This window comes from Pempheris klunzingeri, chromosome 16 (genome assembly GCF_042242105.1).
Source record: "Pempheris klunzingeri isolate RE-2024b chromosome 16, fPemKlu1.hap1, whole genome shotgun sequence".
NCBI classification, from domain to species: domain Eukaryota; kingdom Metazoa; phylum Chordata; class Actinopteri; order Acropomatiformes; family Pempheridae; genus Pempheris; species Pempheris klunzingeri.
The window spans coordinates 11,773,378-11,790,388 of NC_092027.1; the positions used below are offsets into that span (position 1 = coordinate 11,773,378).

Consider the following 17,011-nt stretch of genomic DNA (forward strand, 5'->3'; position numbering starts at 1 on the left):
AGCTCTGCTGCGGCCCCCTCAATGTGGGCCAAGTGAAAAAATAGAGGGCGCAATCAGTGTGGTCCCATGATTCCCAGCGAGCTGTGAAGGAATGACAAGTATAGCCAGCCTCACATCTCACACGCCATGTGATGTACATACAAACACACACACAAACACACATTTTCACACCTTTTTGCTTGTCCTTTCTGGCTCGAAGTACAGAGTCTAATTATTCCTGTTAATCTCCTGCCTCTCGAGCTGACTCACTGTAGAGAGCCATACTGTGCATATGGGCACACACACAGGCACACACCACTGACCCTCCCCGTACAGTACGCACACACACATGCGCACACTTACTCATACAAGTGCTCTCCAAACAGCACACTCTCACTTCAGCTTTGCACAGGATGTTATGAAATCAGCACTGTTGCTAAAACTTGGTGAAGGTCGCTGGGAGTCCTCTCTCTCACCCACACACACACACTTCACCTGCCATTTACACACTCACACACACACACATCCTGGTGCAGAGAGCTGAAGCTCGGCTCAGTCCCAGTCCTCTGCTACTCGAGCGAAGAGCCTGCCGGTGATCGGACTGTCGCTTGAAGCGAAGAGGCCAAGCCGGTGTTGATTCAATTTTACAGCCCAGTCGCTCTCTCTGAAGCTCCGATTACTCAGTCGAGGGAGACGAGGGGGAGAGAAGAAGAAGAGGAGTAGTGATGGCTATGACCGACATTGCAGAGGATGACCTGGATGAGATGATGCGTGAGGAAGCGGAGGATGTCTTCTACGAGGACGGTAGGCTTGCCAAGGGGTCAGTTGTAAAGTGTGAAAACAGGCGTGGGTTTACAGGTGGGCTGCAGATCTACAGCGAGGTCAGACTGGTTGGTTTGTGACTTGTGGTTGTGATCAGGGTTAAAATTAGGGTAAAGGTGATGGCTGAAGGGAGGCCCAGAGGGACCTCTACAGCTGTGTGGGTGGGTTTTGTTTGATGCATGGTTGAGTAGGCTCTGACACACGCTGAAACTAAAAAATTACCACCAAAACATTGATTTATCTTTGTGAAGAAGAAGAAAAGCCTCAGTGTGCCACGAGATAAAGTCTTATTCAGTGGTGTCCACATGCAACGACTGTAATAATTAGTCATAGCAATGAATCATGCATTAACGAGAACTTCATACACTTGTCTCAGTTTCCCCTTTGCAGGAGCTCTGTGCAGAGTTTGCTTATTGATTTTTCAACTTTTACCCATTTTAGAAAGCAGAGAGGAGCCGTGCCCTCTGCAGTGTGGGCGTTTTTGTATAACAGGCAGATGTTTTTAACCGAGCATTATGTACCACAAGAAAATCTTTTCAATGTGTACTTTATGTGAGTGTTTTTATTTTAAACCCAACTGTAATCATAACCTTCTCTCAGCCGGATCGTGGATGAGTGATGAGCGGCTGAATTACAGCAGGACTGATGATTATTCATAGGTAGAAAAAAGCACAACTGAATATTGTTCTTTTTTTTGCAGCCATTTCAAAAATGATCTCTGACATGAATTGTGGAAAAACCATTATGGATAATGATGCGTCATAGATTGTGCCAGCATTTATCATGTCACTCTGAGTATAATGCAATTTGTGATGGACAAAACTTGCAGCAGAACCAGAGATGTTGTCTGTTTTTATTCAGCCTGGTGCCTCCATTATCCACAATGCAACTTAACCTCAGCATTTCATCCACTGTGGTTTTGCTGTGAATGCTAGTAACAGCTAATGTAGCTTTGAGCCTCAAGCAGAGATGAGGAGCAGGCTGCATTGCAAGCTCTGCATTTTTATATAATGGTTTTTGTACAGATTAAACAACCAGAAAAAAATGCGGTAATTGCTGAGCTTAAGAGGCGCTGGCACACACCTGTGAACAGAGTCAGGCTAGCTGTTTCCACTGCCTTCAGTCTTTAGGCTAAGCTAAGCTAACCTGCTGCTGGCTGTAGCTTTATATTGAACAAACATGGGAGTGGTATGAAGATTCCTGTTGAATTTGCATTGTTCCCAAAATGTCGAACTATTCCTTTAACTGTGACGAATCCCCTTTTTCCTACTTTAAATCACACACAGACACACCAGGGACAAAATGGTCAACCATACACACACACACACACACAGCTCTGCCATGTATTATCATTCAAACTGCTCATAGAAGTGTTTAAGTGCACACCAACTGCTTGTATTGCACACATCAACACCAGCATATTTACACATTTTGGGACATATTTAGGCTCTGAGTGCTCTGCAGCAGCTCCACTGATGATCAGTGGACAGCGAGAAGAGGGATATTCCCAGATATTGCATCATTTTGTGTGTAATGTATGTTAATGCCTCCACTGACCCACTTCTGACTGAGATACACCGATGATAATGTGACGTTCCCTTTGAACAACACAGCCAGGAGGTAGCAGTCAGATGACTCTCTGCAACAAACCAGCCAATCACAGCACTCAGATTCATGGAGAGGTTCGCCAGCAGGCATCAGTGTGTTTATTCAGAGACGCAGCTGAAGGTTGCAGAATATGGATCACTTGTATTTTCTGTTCTAATTATCTCTTTGGATTAGTGATGGAAATTATACTGTGTGCTTTGTGTTGAATATTCGAGTGTTTCATTCTTATTGGTGCTGAATGCAAATTTACTACCACTGGCCTATTTTCTTTCTAAATCATTAGTTGTAGTCATTTGCAAATATTTTCTACACACAATAATAGATTCAGTGTTGAATGTACTCAGCTTGTGTGGGATGTGTGATTTCCCAACAGTCTTATGTGGTGGTTCTCCACCTGCTGTGAGGGGGTCACAAGATGAACCTAAGGAGTCACTAGATGATTACTGACGCTTGAAATATAGAACACTTATTTCTTAGCTTTTCTCCAATTGTTGTATATTACTTGTAAAATACTGAGTAGGCTTATCTCTTTAGGCCTCTAAAAAATATTCTAATGAAACAAAGCAAACAGGAAAAATCTCTCTTGAATTGGACATGGACATGCAACCCTAACCCATGAATGTCTGTACAGACCATCCAATATTTCACTCAAAAAGCACAAAAGTCAAACTCATGGAGGATCACCAAATTCTCTAGGATACATCGTCGTACATCAACAAATTGTGTGCCGATCAAAATTTCACCACATTAGTGAAAACTTTGACATGTTGGTAGTACTAACAGAAAGGTCAGGGGCTCATCAATGACACCATGGATGTATGTGTAATATTTCATGGCAATCCATTAAACATTAACCATTGTCCATACCGCTTATCCTTAGCCAATCCCAATCTGGGAGCCAATCCCAGCTGACATTGGGCGACAGGTGGGGTACACCCTGAACTGGTCGCCTGTCAATCACAGGGCCGACACATACAGACAGATTACCATTCACGCTCACACTCAATTTCACAATTTCACACTCAATTTAGAGTCACCAATTTACCTTATCTGCGTATCTTTGGACTGTGGGAGGAAGCCTGGAGAGAACCCACCCAAGCACAGGGAAAACATTGAACCTGGAACCTCCCTGCTGTGAAGCAACTGGTCAGCGCTGCAGTGTAGAAGTGTAGGAAGAGCTGTAAAATGCATGAAATTACACTGTATTACTCTAACTATGCACATTAGCTACACGTGGCACTGACTTGAGGGTTGCTGTAATCAAAAGGGAGTGTATCAGATTTTTTGTATAGTATCACAGACAGTAGCTTGTATATGGCATGTTTAGTCTGTCATTCTTTTGCTTCTGTACTGTAGCAAATTGAATTATGACTAAAGGAGCACTACTTTTAGCCTGGCAGCAGAAATGTCAGAGTGCCTGAACAGAGCAGATCACATTTTCCTCCCTCTCCTCCGCTCTCACTCTCTCAGTGAGTCCACTTCAGGTCGTATGAATTAGCAAAAAGGCTCGGTTAGCTTTACTCAGAGGGAACAATGTGTTTTAGCTTCTTCCCCGCCTCGGTGCTCCCTTTTGTTTGTCAAAGCAAAAAGTAGTTACTTTGCAGAGAGATGAAAATGGATTCATGATGGCCTTTTAAAACCTATGAAATTTGGGGCACGTGTTGACCGGAGTGTGCCCTTTGTATTTAAAAACGTGGTTTCATGTAGATATACACAGTTTACCACAGAGCTCTGAGCATACTGAGGTAGTCAATAAATAGTAGGTAGGTTGATTTGTGTGTAGATTGAAGGGGCAATTCACCCAGAATTAAAAAAAACAAACATATTCCCTCACTTGCCTTTAGAGGTATTTATCCATGCAGATATTTTAGGTTTTATTTTGAGTTGTGCCCACAGTCAAGTATATGGATTATCCACAGTAACAAGGGCATATATTATCTCTGGAAAGACAGACTGAATTTTTTAAAAGTCATTTTTCAATGCTGTGAGCCTCACAAACAACATTTGACCTGCTTTGTGGGGTGCCGGTAGTTTAGACCTCTGCCAACATGAACGCGGTGTCAGGCTAAAATAATGAAGTCACAATTCAGTCAGTTATCAGGCCAGGGTGGAGGGAGAGATCTCAGAAACGGGATCACATCAAACTAGAATCTATGTTTGTGGCCCAATACGACCAGAACTACATGAGGAAAATATGTTGGTTTATTTATCTTTGTAGTTTTGGGTGAACTGACCTTAAAGATGTAGATTAATATTTTGGCTTCTTGGGTCACTGGGATCACCAGGCCTGCTTAGATGAAACCTTTGGATGATAGAAATATATGATAGTCCAGTCTAGTCCAGTCTATCGCTGTAGTTTAGACGGTTCAGGGACAATATGTGTTGCCACATCTTGCGAGTATGTTCCTGAGACAAAGGCAGGTTTCAAGCAAAGTTAATTTTCTTCTGATTTGTTTTGGGAAAAAAGAGAGAAGATATGCGGTAAATGCGTCCAATATTTACTTTGGTGACTTTGCAGCAAAAGAATCGGTTATGATCTGGTATCACGTTCACTTCTCCCATTGGACTGAATAGACTCGGGACCTGCTGCCAGTCTCCTAAAGGGGCGGGGTAGTGGCCAAACCCACGAAACACAGACACAGGAAACTGCAAACAAAGACTCAGTTTACCCTTGATGATTACCCATGAGCCTCTGCAAACTCACCTTTGCATCAACAACCATCTGACTTGAACGATTCCATTCAGATCTTCCTGAAACTAGAGCTAAAGCCTTTAAGTGGTTTTTCCCACAACTCCGCTTTCTCCTCTTGTTATCACACTGCACACACGCACAGCCGCCTTTCATGAAACATTTCTCAGATGCAAATATCCACACCATGCGAAACAATCAGTAAAAGTGCACAGCAGTCTCATTGAGACCAAAATAAACACAATGTCTTCTTTAACTCCTTCTTCCTTATAAGTAATACAAAGAGCCTGATTTTGCTCTGCAGCGGAGTTAGCAAACAGAGCGTAAACGTAAAGCACAAGTGTGCAGTGTGTCCCAAAGGAGCGCCGCAGCAGTAGCACTTTAATAACAGTAAAAATATAGTTGAGTATGAGATCAATGGTGCCGTGGTTGGTATGAAGCGTTGGTGTTTGGTGTCTAAATAAACTTGTGTTTGACTAACTGGGTCAGGTCAGCAGGCGTCACAGAGCTTTCTGTCACAAGTGAGGAGTTCCTAGAAATGGAGGCCTTGCAGCACCCTGAATTATATTTACTCTCCAGAACCACATAGGAAATAAGTCTTCCTTTGGCGTGTCAGCCTTGAGATAGAGAGTGTTTTTAAACATGTTGTATGTTGGTGCTTTGCAGTTTTATGCCTGCTAAACTCAGCTAAGTCCCTGTCATTGGCTGTAGTGCTGGATGTGGAAAAGTTTATCCGCTCCGCTGCAGGAATGCTTTGTATTGTTCCTGTTTCTTGTGCAATAGGATGCGTAGGACTCCTCCCCTGACTACCAATTGCATGACAAAACCACTAATTGCTGGGCTCAACAGCTTTTGTTTGTTTGTTTTTTTTTTGGTTTGGTTTCTGAAAACTCCCTCAGGAACAATGTCGTGTCAATCATTTAGATTGATTTCCCATCCAGCCAATGTTCCTACACAGAATTTCCTAGCTACCAAGATGAAGTTTAGACACCACACGTGAATGGGATTAAAGCTTTAATCTAGTGCTTTACCTGTGCTCATTGAGCCTGTGCGCCAGACTTTGCCAAAGGGGTTTTCTTTAATGTTACTGAACACCTGAGATTTAAGGAGTGAAAAAAACAAACCAGAGTATTTAAAGGCATGACACAACATGCAGGCTTATCTTAAAGGAGGCATGTCTGATTTCCACAGTGAAGGAACTTTTTCATTGCGACAGATGGTCAGTAGTAGTGGGGCAGCATTCCTCTGGTAATCTAAGAAACAAACTTTGAAGACAAGGTTTCTACACTGAGCCACGTACATTACCTGAAAAGTTAGTTTTGTCAACCTCTGGCTAATAGCTGTACAGCCAGGTGTTTGTTAACATAACACTGACTACATTTACATGTACACTGATATACTATTATTCCCAATATGACAATATTGTGATTTTGACAGGAGTCATATGAGCAGCGCATTCTGTTTGTATATTCCAAATTAGACCTCATTCTGTATCAAACATATGCTTTTTAACATTTTTTTTTTTTAAAACTTTGATATCAACTGATTTTTGGATATGGTGGTTGAAATAATGACAGAGGGAGGCTGTGTTCAAACTGTCCAACAAGTCAGTCATTAGTGGAAAAAACTGCATATAAAAAGACCGCATATAAACAGGTATATTACTGGAATGTTTTAATTGGCCATGTCAACGGCTTTATAGGAATAGTCTTTGTTGGAATAAGGGCAAAAAAACAGAATATTTTGTGCATTCAGCTTTAATTTTGTTCTATATCTTTAAGCAGCATTCACAGAATACTCCTAATTCTAATAGCTCTGAGTAACTTTAAACATATAAAAGTAAGGGATAAGTCATGTAGCATCTGGCTTTACTAGCTTACCAGAATGTTATCCAGCATTAACGTTAGTCAAGCTACTTTACTGAAATAACAAATCTTTAATAAAAACTATGAGATAACACACAGCTGTTTCTAAACTACTATATTTACCACATGCTGCTTGGTGATCTGCTGCTGGTTTATCTGAACTGCTTTGACAGTGAGGGAACTTTAAATGTTCACTTAACGTTTGCTAGACGTTTAACCAATTGACTAGCATTAATAGTTACTTAAACAACATTTAACTGACATGCCTTATTCAATTCATGCATGTATCTTATGATGAGATGCTCACGCCAAAGAGAAAACAATACAATTAAATTACATCTGTATTCAATTTAATGGAGTCATGAGTATGTATTAATCAAATCACAGCTTCAAATGTGAGCTCTGAGGAGGTCTAATTATATTATCCTCCTGATGACATGAAATCTATCTCACTTCTACAGTACAAGCTTTCAACTGTTGCCCGGAGGGTGAAATGGGGGAGGCGACCCCCCCCCCCTCCTCCTCTCACAGATAGGCCTGCAGCAGTAGGAACACACTCACAGGGCATTAACATGATATACAGAGCTCATGGACATGGCTGCAAGACTAGAAACCAGGTCAGATTTCACAAATCTATGCCTCTCTCACTCTCTTGTCTGGGCTTGCCTTGTGTGGCCAACCTCAGGAAACTGTATCCTCCTCTGAGCCAACATGATGCCCATCGATGCTCAGGCTCACAGTGAGCAGATCCTGTTTCCAGAGCCTTGACGAAGAATTAGAAAGTATTATAGACACTGAAGAGCCCTTCAACATGCATTTCTTGCTGTTTCGGGTTGCATCTTCTGAAACTTTGTCATTTCTGACAGATATGTTACAGCTCTTGATGTTAAAGTTGAGATAGTTGATTGAATTTGAATTTTCAGTCTACAGTTGCTTCAGAATTGAACTAAGTCACTGGCTAACGTTAACTATTAGCTTTTACCAACATTTCTCAGTTGTTACGGTTCCTGATGCAACAGTTTGAATAGTTTCAATTTGACTGGACAGCACCGCTGATGTTGTCTAGCAACCATTTTACTTCTGTCTTAGCTTTTGCAACCCTGCTGAGTCAAATCACTAGTTTGAAACTAGCTGATAGTTGGTCACTAAATATAATTCAGCATCAGTCAACAGAAAAACTGTTGACCATGAGTTCAGTATGACAACAGTATCTTAATATCCAGAGGGTCATTTTGCAATACCTTAAGAAATGTCTTATCAAGGCGTGTCAGGTTTAAAACCCACCAAAACAGGAACCAATATATTTCTGGGGAAATGGAGTACCGACTATTTCCTGGTGATGAAGAATGATTTGGTCATGTGATTAAGTATTGGTCATTGGGATTTAGGTCTGCAAACTGACATGTTCAGACTGTAGATTTAAAGGAAATATCTGTCATGAATGCTACATGGATTTTTGTTTGATCTTAACATACTGAGAATCTTTTTATCCATATCCAAGGATATTTTACAGGTGAAAACCCTGATATTTCTGAGCATGATTATATTACTTCATGATCTTGCCCCAAGTGTTGTAGTCTGACTAACAAATAATTTAATCAGTGCTCATTGCTGTCTGTCAACGTGAGCTCAACTATATGAGACACGAATACAGTAGCTTGCCTCCTCCCAAAGCTGTCAGTCAATGTTTGTCAACGGTGTTGTGATCATTTTATGGGTGATGATCTGATTCAGTGGAAAATCTGATCTCAGAGCTTCAGTGTGGGCATATAGGACAGGATGGGTGGAGTTAGAGCCAAGGAGGTCACTGCTAGAGGTTGGAGAATGATCTAAAACTGACTTGATCCACTTGCCCTATGATAAAACGCACACACACACACACACACACACACACACACTGACTCCTCTGCAACCTTTTACACACACATAAGTGTAGTCTTCCATCCTCAACACTGGCACACTGACAGTCCACCCACACATACACCTCCACTGTCTGTCCACAGATGTCATCTCTGTCCACAGCGATACAACACACTGATGAACGTGACAGTACTGGAGTTTGTGCGTCAGTGGCCGCTCTGTGTTGGGAATAGCTCTGACCTGAGGGGACCTACTGTAGCTGGAATATGACCGCTCCTCATCTCCCTCTTCCTGCATCTGACAGTTGGCTCCATTGACCTACTTTTGCCAAAAGACTCCAACTGTTGTTATTTTCTACAGTTTTCACTGACTGATGGGAGGAGTAATAAAGGGTAAGCCTAAAAGAGAGGAAAAGTGGCTTTCCTTTTTTAGGTGATTGTTTTAATGGCGCAATGTTCAGTAAGCCAGATGATGCAACAGTCGAAATCGTTCCTTCTTTGACTCAGCTGTAAGTGTAAACTGGTCTCAGTTGTTTGGTCACAGATGTTTACATGTTGCTTATATCGCTGTACTGCTAACCTTTACAGTTCCCATGTGGTTACCATGACAATCTGTGCTGCGGGCAACACTGGGCGTGCGAGGTTTACACTTAGTGGTTTGGAAACTCTCACAATGAGGTAACCCTGTTTAAGGCGTGAAACGTAACAGACCACCCATGACTCCTTATAGAGGGATAACCAGGTGGGAAAAAGGGATCAAGTTGTGCTCTTCATGGGGCAGCTGGAAACGTGCATTATTGTATGTGAGATGTAAAAAAGTCCAACTTTTTATTTCAGTGTAGTTAAGAAACAGTTATACCCGATAACAAAAGTTCATCCACTTATTTGTAAAATGAGCCTGCATTTTAAAAGATGCATTTATTGAGTTTTTGGTTTCTTGAGAGCAGAAGGAAACTCTTTACATATCTAGCACATATGGCGCAATGTTATCATTTATTTGCTGCAACACGCATAAGCTGCTACATGTTCAACTTCCTTCCCCAGCTAGTTCCTAACTTTGTCTGTCTACTGTTGGGCAAGTAGCCTTCAGTAGATATATCAAAACGTTTATCGCTGAAAACGGTTGCAGGACTGATCAGAGTGGAGTTCACGTGCCTGAAAATCAAAGTTAAGGCAAAAGGAGACTAAAAAGCGCCGTAGAGCTGAGGGGAGCTGCACAGTTATGTGACAGTGATTCTCCGTGGGTTTGTTACTATGAGTGAAGCCTTTCACATTACTTATAGTCATTTGAACCACATGTGAGATAAAAAAAAATAGCTTTAGATAATAAAACTAGTCAGACACTAATTTAGAAAACTGTTAATAAGGAAGGCTGCAGTCTGTAGGCCAGTGACATGCCTTCTAGCCCTTCAAGGGAGAGGGTGGGGGTGCAGGGACTCTACCTGCAGCAAGCAACATGTCATTATAGAGCAAAGGAGCCTCAGCATGGAGCCATGCCACAGGGCTGTAGACAAGCTTGTAATTGGTTCACGTCTGTACAGACACAAGAAAATGCAGCTTTGTACAGACATATAGAAGCTTTTAATGTATTGTGTGTATTCAGAGCTGCGTACATGCATCGACAACATCAGACTTTTACTTGGATTCAAGTTCGGCATTTACAACCAGGGAAGTCCAACAATGAGTCAACCTGAGCTGAGTTAGTAACCGGAGAAGCACTCAGATATTTTAGTGCCACACACTCTCACTCTGGCACACACATACACACACACACACACACACACCGTCAGCTGTGCCTGTACATCCCTTCGACTTGACCTTCCTGCCCTCCAGTCATGTGGCTTCTCTGACTCATCCTGGTTTAGTGGTCAGACGTTTGTCAGACAGAGACGAAGAACATGTTCAGAGAAAAGGAGCGGGAGTACAGATTTCGGAATAAAACAGAATGCAACAGAGACAAATTGGAGGTAGAGCGAGCGATGCCACGCTACAAGTGGAGCAGGAGATCCATGGTGGTGACCAACAGCAGTTGTCGCTGGTACGGAAGGAAAGGTGCTGCTCTGCTGGAAGGTCAGTGGAGCTGACGTCATTCATGCTGTGAATGGGTGAATGAATGGGTGTGCACTGACGAGCGAGCACACATACCTGAGTGCATACTGGTTATATTCATCCAATTATTTACAGTTATGATTAATATAGTTGGTTGAACAGAGAGCACTAAACAAATCTGAGTGTGTTTTATTGAAGCTAGTGAATATTCTGTGAGCGAGCTGGACCACATCAGAGATGGAGGGAGGGAGTGACAGTCACTGTAAACTCAGTTTATTTGGCGAAACAATCCTCCCTGAAACTGTCACATTTGTTTATCCACAGTGTCATAAGAGATGAAAGTGAAAGGGTGATCTTGATATTTTGGAATTTGTGAAGGTGCAGGTATTAGATGATGGGACGGGCTCATTAAACGATCTGCCTCTGTAAGGCTTGGCTGTAATATGGCACACAAGTTATGTAGATTTTCTGTAACAATTTCCAACACATACTATTGTTATATAGTTATATGTTGCAATGTAGATATTTACTCAATGAGGTAATGAAGTCATTTTTCCTTTTTCTCCCATCATGTTGGATGGAAACAGGGGAGTACGAGGGGAAAGATGGACAATACAGAACTGACCTTGAAGTTAATAGAGAGTTGAGTTGATTAAAATTCCCAGCGTTACTTCGCTCATCACTCTGTTTGAGAGCCAGAATGAAATCTATGGTTCCCGAGAAAAATCTTGAGAAGATTAAAGCCGATGACCCAATGCTAAATGATTATGATGTGATTTTGATTGGCAGCCACTGTGAATAGCTGCTTATTTTATCTGTATCTGTTTGTGTGTCTCTGTATGTCTGTGTATAGGTATAAGTCTGTATGGTCCTCTCTTTGTGAGTGTATATGTCTGCAGTGGCTGTGTTTGTGCGCACTGGTTCTTCAGTAAATATAGCTGCTAGTCAGGGGCTGTTGATGACAGCCATAATGACAGGCTGAGCTGTTCAGCAGCTGAGAGTCAAGGAGGAAGAGAAAGGGGTGTGTGTGCATGTGTGTGTTTGTTCCAGCTGAGGGGCTTATAGAAACCCCACAGAGTTCCCTGAATGTTTTCTACCCAGCGTTTCACACTAAAATGTACAGAGGAAAGTAGGGTGTGTGCTTTTACATTTTTTAGAGAGTGATGCTTCACATTGCAATTGAACTATGACTCCCCACACAACATTTAACAGTGGACTAATCAGAGAAAGATAGTGGGACAGAAAAGGACCGCTATGGGGTCAGTTTGGTTGATGTGTGTGACTGAATTTATGTGGCAGCCTCAGGAGGAGAAGCTCGCTGATTGCGGATCAGCTGCTGCTTCTAATTCTTTGTGCATTAAGGGGCTATGAGAAGGGAAAAGGCCCTTAGAAGTACATTACTATGTTGTCGCATCTGGTATAAAGAAATAGTTAGACATTTTGGGACATACACTTATTCAGTTTCTCAGTGAGAGTTCATTTTCCACTCTCTGGCTCTTTGTGTAACTCTGCCCACTGCTCTGAATATGCAGTATATTTATTTCACTCTTTCTTCTCTCCCCATCATCATCTTTCTCTCTGCATACAGATTTCTGTATTAACTCCTTTCTTCCTTACGCCATTTATATCTCCATCACAGCAGCTGAATTCCCAGCATCAAGCCCATCACTTTAGTGTTTATGACAACTTACTGTGTTATGACAACTCATCAGTCTGCATGAAAGTTCATACCTGACCTCTTACTAGCTTTAACAGAGATTTCGACTACATCTCGTGGTTTACCTCAGCAGGTGGACTTTACACAGTTGTCAGTATGGAGCTTCTTCTTGATGCTTTACATCCTTCCTGCGCTTCCACAGTTTCTCACAACAACGACATTCACAGCATTTGAAGCCATTTCTACCAATTAACATAGATTTATGTTGCTGCTTTTGCGGGCAAACGTATCAGTATCTCCCCTTTGGAAACTTGTCCAGAAAAAACACAAAGTTAATTTTCTCGCCATATCTGTACACTAAGATGAAGGACCAGAGGTGAAAAATCCTCAAACCTTCCCTTTAAGATTAATCATATCAGTGAGTCATTATGAAATCCCTTCCTCTACTAAAACTAAGCTGATGGATTAAAAGGGACAAGCCATTTTCTGCTCCCTTTGCTTCTTGGAAGGGCGAGCTCAATTGGATTTGTATGGACTCAGCGGAACAGCATATCCACTTATGGAGGGCAATTATGCTGGCAGGAGCACCTCAAGAAGCGTCACTCTACATAACACCAAATTGTCCCACAGAAATGTAGTTAAAAACAGCAGCATGTGTGTTTCACGCTGTTTGTAGCTCATAAAGATGGAAGTGTGTGCGTATTTCATGGTTCCCATCCATGTGACTCGGTGTGCATCTTGCTTGCTGTCCAGGGAAAGGCAATCACTTTAAACTCACTTGAGGTGAACGGGCTGGAAAAGCAATTTTTCAAAAAGCCCCTGTTGTTAAGTTGCGTAACCACAGATAATCACATCATCATTTTCACAACTTGTCAATACATTTACGAGGACAAATAAAACTTCTTTCATGCGCTGGTAACACGCTGCAGAATGAGGCAGCTCGCACTGCAAAAGTCGGGCTTAACGTCCAAGCGAACATGAAAGGTTTAAATTTAAACCCACGAGGCTGAAAACGTATCAGCTCACTCTCCTAAAAATGGCCCCGCTGCTGTCTAGAGTACAAGGGCAAAGAGAACTGTTAGAGACAGTTCAGAAGGTGACAGCTGGTTAAATCTGGTGTTCAGGCGTGGATTCGCCCTGTAGGCCAGACTGGTGCGCAAAAAGAGCACAAGACCGGTTGCAAGACAGAGACTGCAATGTCTGTGTGTGCAGGGCCGTAGACGACATCCTTACTAATTATGGCTCAAAGTATGCCGTTTACATATTATAACTGACAGTAACACATTAAACATTTTTAAATGTCCTCAAACACATTTATATTTATATTTTACAGCACAAACACATTTATACAACTGAGTAACATATCAATATAGAAAAGAAAAAGTAGGAAAACTCCAATTTAATTTCTTTAGTAATCCTTACGTGAACTTTGCTGTTGACACTGGCTGACCATCCATCACCTCTCACCCTCTGTGCATTGTGTACGTGTGTTGGTTTCAGTGTCTGGTTGGCATCGAGTTTACTTCTGCTTGTCAAAGTAAGAATAAAGAGAAAGAGACAGAGACTCTAAGGTCTTAATTTTCTTCTTATATCATTAACTTTTTTTGCTTTGATTTCCTTGTGAAAAGGTCATTAATCTCGCCATTAAATTGGAATATGTAATTTAGCTTTGGCAGTGTGGCAACCTTAAATTCATCCAAATGTGTCTGTCACTTAGAATCAAATGAGCGTTTTTGATTTTAAGAGACAGACACACAGACAAAGGGACACTCCAGTCTTGAATCATGTTTCCAGGCCGCGCGCAAATATACCAACACGCACGAGCGACCCCACCACACACATGCACGCACGCACGCACACACACACACACACACACACACACACACACACACACACACACACACACACACACACACACACACACACACACAAGGGAGCGTTGGGCCGCAAAACAAGACTTTAACCCCACCCTCCCTGTGACATCCTCCGCCTCTCATTGGCTCGCCGTTGTTCAGGAGGAGCGCTGCAAACACAAACTGGAATGTGTGTGAGGGGCTCAGTGTTTGCTCTGGACGGCCGCTGCATCGAGCCTCATCTGGGAACAAACGTCGATCATCCATCGCTCACCCTGGCTGGCTGGCTCATGCTCGTGGGACTGTGATTGTCTTTCTTTTAAGTGGCATCGACGGTCGGCAGCGAAACGTCTGCGTCAAAGGAGAAAACGGACTTTTTCTGTAATTTTACGCATGGATGGAGAGGCGCAGGTAGACGGGCAGAGACGCCACTGAGGAGCCACTCTTGGGAAGTTCTGCAGAGGTGAGTTGAAGCATCGTCCAGTGAGCGTTTAAAGACGCTCATTCATTTTTTCCCCGGCTCCTGATAATTTGGAGGGGGGGGGGGGGGGGGTTGTTCTCGGGGGCAGTAGGTTAGTGGATCACAGCGAAGCGTGAACTGAGATCTCACTTCACCCAAAGATGCAACTCATTGAAAGATAAACCAGCGATATATATATATTTTTTATTTATCTTAGGTTGAGTTTTGTCGACATAATTTTGTGGGTACGGCACAGAACCCTTCAGTATTATAAAGCTGTTAGTTATATGAACTACAGTCTTGTTTTGGGGATGCTTTCCTGAAAACATTGGTTAAACAACAAATAACGTTTTAATGTTCCATGTTTACAGAGATTTTGAGTATTTCTCGCGTGAATTGTCACTCACTCCTCTTGACAGATGATGTGTTGTGAGTAATGTCTGGCCTTAGAGGCGCTTTGTGTTTTCCCAAGAGACACGTGATAAAGTTTAAATTGGTGGCAAAAGCTCCTGTCACTGTGCTCCTGTGTGTGTATCCGTGCGTGTGTGTGTGTGTGTGTGTGTGTGTGTGTGTGAGAAGCAGTGCAAAAGGACACACACTCGTGACGGGCATGTGAAACGTGCGAGAATCAGGTCAGCGATTTTAGAAATGCCCCTCCAGGTTTTGTTGAGGATTGAGATCAGAGGGGATCAGTCTTTTGTCATCTATTGCACACTGATACCACCCACAGTGGATCCTCCAGCTGTACCAAAACACATAAACATGGCAGCAGAACTGAAGTGTGCAGCCTTGACTGCTCTGTCAGGAGATATCTCCATTTATAAGCAGCATTCTACCAGCCAGATGGTCTGCATGTCACTTTTTCTCTGCTTTCTGGGCTTTAAACGCACCGTACCTACAGGGGGAAAAGTGTCAATTCCTTGATATTTTACAAACTCCTCCTTTCGAAAGCCTGCCAACTGAGCTGACATTATCTTTTCAGCTGCATGTCCTCCAACGACAATTTGTCAAGCTATCACAAGTCCTCAATTCTCAGCCAGTTCCAACACTCTTGGAAATAAAAACAAAGCAACAGGAAAATCTTTTGCCCAAATACCATGCAGCTTGCAGCGAGGCTTTTCCCCCGGCAACTCATGCTGTTTCCAAAAAAAAAGAGGCATTTTTTCAAGGCTAAAATACTCTTTCAGTGCATCGCCAGGCTGACTTTGATATGGTTAAGTGGAAGTGCTTTGCTTCCCTGCCAGCCTGTTTGGGCCACGGTTAAGCTGTTTGAAGGGGACTGGAGACGAGGGGGTAGCGTGTTTGTGCCAAGCCGAGACGGGCTGCAGGGATGTAAGACCAGCGTCTGTTCCCAGACTCTCACACACAAGCACTCCCTCACCTTCTCTCTACTTTACCCCAGCCTGCGTTTCCTTCCCTGCATCTGCTCCCTCTGTCTCAGCCTTTTTTTTTTTCTCCCTCCTCTTCTCTCTCTCTTACTCTGTCTTTCACTTTCTGTTGCGCACACACACAAACACACACACACTCATTTCCTCCTCTTTCTCTCCAAAGCCTCATTAAAGGAATTATGACTGTGTGGTTTGGAGGAAATTCAGACGCTCTGTCCTTTTGTTGGGTTTTTCCCCAAACTACTAAAATGCAACGCTGCAGTGCTGACATGAGCTGAATGTGCTTTTAGGTTTTAGGTAACATTAGGATCACCTGAACAAGTCAGCTAGGGCTACAACCAAAGATTAATTTCATTATCGAGACATCTGCCAATTATTTTCTCTATTGACTGTTCATGAAATGAGAGCCCTGATCTTCTAATGTCGTCTTTTGTCCAACTAGAAGTCCAAACCCCAAAGAAAAGGTTACAAAACCTCATTATAACGCATGATAATCAGTACAGAAATTACAATACATTTTTTACATTGATAATAAAGGCTTTCTATTATATTCTAATATCCAGTGGGCTATTTCCAGAGATATTATGGAACCACAGAGAGTTTGTTGTCTTTGACAAATGACGTAAACCATTAATTGATTATCCAAACTGTTGTAATTTTCTTTCTTACTTCTATTCGATTATCCGACTTACTGTTCCCACTCTACAGTGACCTCGTTGGCCGTCTCATGCTGTTAATTCCATAGAAGCAGATTATGAAGGCCATGTAAATAGCAAACCAAA

General features: G+C 42.4%; 1 protein-coding gene across 1 annotated transcript in view; it reads left to right on the forward strand.

Annotated features, from left to right (window-relative positions):
- Positions 1 to 689: 689 nt before the first annotated feature.
- Positions 690 to 17,011, forward strand: part of ripor2 (RHO family interacting cell polarization regulator 2) — a 56,254-nt gene continuing 39,932 nt past the window's right edge. The window contains exon 1 of the mRNA XM_070846975.1: positions 690 to 783. Coding sequence (XP_070703076.1) covers positions 705 to 783 — 79 coding nt within the window. The 5' untranslated portion in view covers positions 690 to 704. The remainder of the gene's footprint in view (positions 784 to 17,011) is intronic.